Raw genomic sequence first — 2,075 nt, 5'->3', positions numbered from 1 at the left:
AATGCTGTCAACCCAAGAACAGCCTAGAAAACTAAAACATTTTGGCAGAGCGTTCAGAATCTCCACGTTTCTTGTGCAACTGTAGTCCTGACGGTTGCTGGGTGCGACCTCCTGCCACGTATGAGAAATTGAGATAATTTGCACAGGTACTATCCAAAATCTTTTGGACCGTTGATTTCAGAATCGGATGGACTCTCTCTCTCTCTCTTCTTTTGTATGTGGGCTAATGAATGTTTTGATTTATATGCTTATCTCATAAAGTGGATTACAGCCACATAAACGAATGGGATTGATAATTTTCAAGGCCAACCAAATATGAACCTAGCATGCCAAGGGGAATTGAGAATTGGTAAAATACCAAATACAGCGTTGCCCAAAGTCATTTTTTTATAGGAAAAGAATGAGGGAGGGAGAAAAAGATGATAAGTTGGGCTGATGTTCATTCTGCTCCACCCACTTGAACAAGGTGATACTTGAACCACGTCATCAAGCAATATCCTGGGCAACCAATGAGAAGCAACTGTAATAGATAACCAACCACGTCCGAGCCTCATAGTAGCAACCGTTATCCAAATTCACTTGCAATATATCCCTTGTACACCCCAGACCCTCTTCCCCGCCTTAAACCCCTTCAAGACCAAGACATCTCTGATCCCTCAAAGCCACAGAAAAGAAAGCCATGGCCACCACCTTCGCCTCCGCAGCCGTTGCCGTCCCCTCCTTCACAGGCCTTAAGGCAGAGACCCCAAAAGTGGTGTGCATGAGGTCATGCAGCAGCCATGCTGCACCTGCTAAGGCAGGCATCAGAGCCTCTCTCAAGGATGTGGGTGTAGCTGCAGTTGCTGCAACAGCCAGCTTGCTTCTTGCAAGCAATGCCATGGCACTCGAAGTAAAACTCGGCAGCGATGATGGCGGCCTCGTCTTTGATCCGCAGGAGTTCACTGTGGTCCCCGGGGAGAAGATCGTCTTCAAGAACAACGCAGGGTTCCCCCACAATGTGGTGTTTGATGACGAAGAAGTTCCGGCCGGAGTTGATGCCAGCAAGATCTCCATGCCCGAAGATGCGCTACTGAACAGTCCGGGGGAGACCTATGAGGTTTCCTTGGATGCCAAGGGCACCTACACCTTCTTCTGTGCCCCCCACCAAGGTGCTGGCATGGTTGGCAAGGTTACCGTTAACTAGGCCCCGAGAGACCTAGCAGCCTGAGGGGAGTAATGTCATCTTATTAGTCCATCTTTGTTGACCATTTTGTTTTTCTTTCTTTCAAGATGCCTTGTGGGCTGTTGGTTGGTTGTACCTCTATCACCTCTGTACATTTCGATTCAGTTTAGACTCTTGGCGATGATTGCAACTGTGAATCGTGAAATAATTTTAGCGATATCTAATATGCGCCCCCGTTAATCCCCAAACAATCTCTCTCTCTCTCTCTCTCTGAAATGTGCTTGTGTGTGAAGACATGGCTGCTGTCACATTTGCATGAAGTTCAACAGAAAATGTGAATTTATCATTATTGCTCTTTGGGATGCAAACATGCTGAACTTGATCTCAAATGAAAGATACCCATAGAGTTCAACAGATTAGAGTCTAGACAACCAGTGACAATCTGGTAAGAACCATCCATCATGTGCAACCACCAAACATGGCTACAACTTGAACCCACAACCGTCAGAAGTGACAGACTGTTAATCTAAAGTATCAGTTATGCCAGCATTACTTTTCTTATTTTGGTGAAGCACTTAATTATAGAAAGTGGTTTCCTACAATCTTTTTTTCTCCTCCAAACTCAGAATGTTGAGAACTAAAGAAAATTGCCTGGTTCCAGAAACTGTTCAGTAAAGAACAAGCCGGCCATGTATTTAGATACTTCCAAGCTACAATCACGGTATTTCCCTAGATTTCAGATAGCAGGTAAAGACATTACAATCAAGTAATCAACAACTAAACCTCAAACTGCTTGGTCCATTCCGGTATTTCCCATTTGGAAGATTGTAGCTACTATCGGCTTATTTGGTGAAGTGTCGTTTACAGGCAGAATATGGGCCTACCTTTATTATTACTTATTATCTCGGATTAA

General features: G+C 44.6%; 1 protein-coding gene across 1 annotated transcript; it reads left to right on the top strand.

The window, feature by feature from the left end:
* The first annotated feature begins 224 nt into the window (after positions 1 to 224).
* On the top strand, positions 225 to 1,410 carry LOC149817988 (plastocyanin-like). The gene has a single exon (XM_089984968.1). The coding sequence runs from the start codon at positions 680 to 682 to the stop codon at positions 1,181 to 1,183; it is 504 nt and encodes a 167-aa protein (XP_089841094.1). The 5' UTR covers positions 225 to 679; the 3' UTR covers positions 1,184 to 1,410.
* The last annotated feature ends 665 nt before the right edge of the window (positions 1,411 to 2,075 follow it).

The sequence above is a fragment of the Nuphar pumila genome, chromosome 13, assembly GCF_984573655.1.
Source record: "Nuphar pumila chromosome 13, dmNupPumi1.hap1.1, whole genome shotgun sequence".
Classification (NCBI taxonomy): domain Eukaryota; kingdom Viridiplantae; phylum Streptophyta; class Magnoliopsida; order Nymphaeales; family Nymphaeaceae; genus Nuphar; species Nuphar pumila.
Note: the sequence above shows the minus strand (reverse complement) of the source record. Positions and strands in the feature narration are given on the sequence as shown.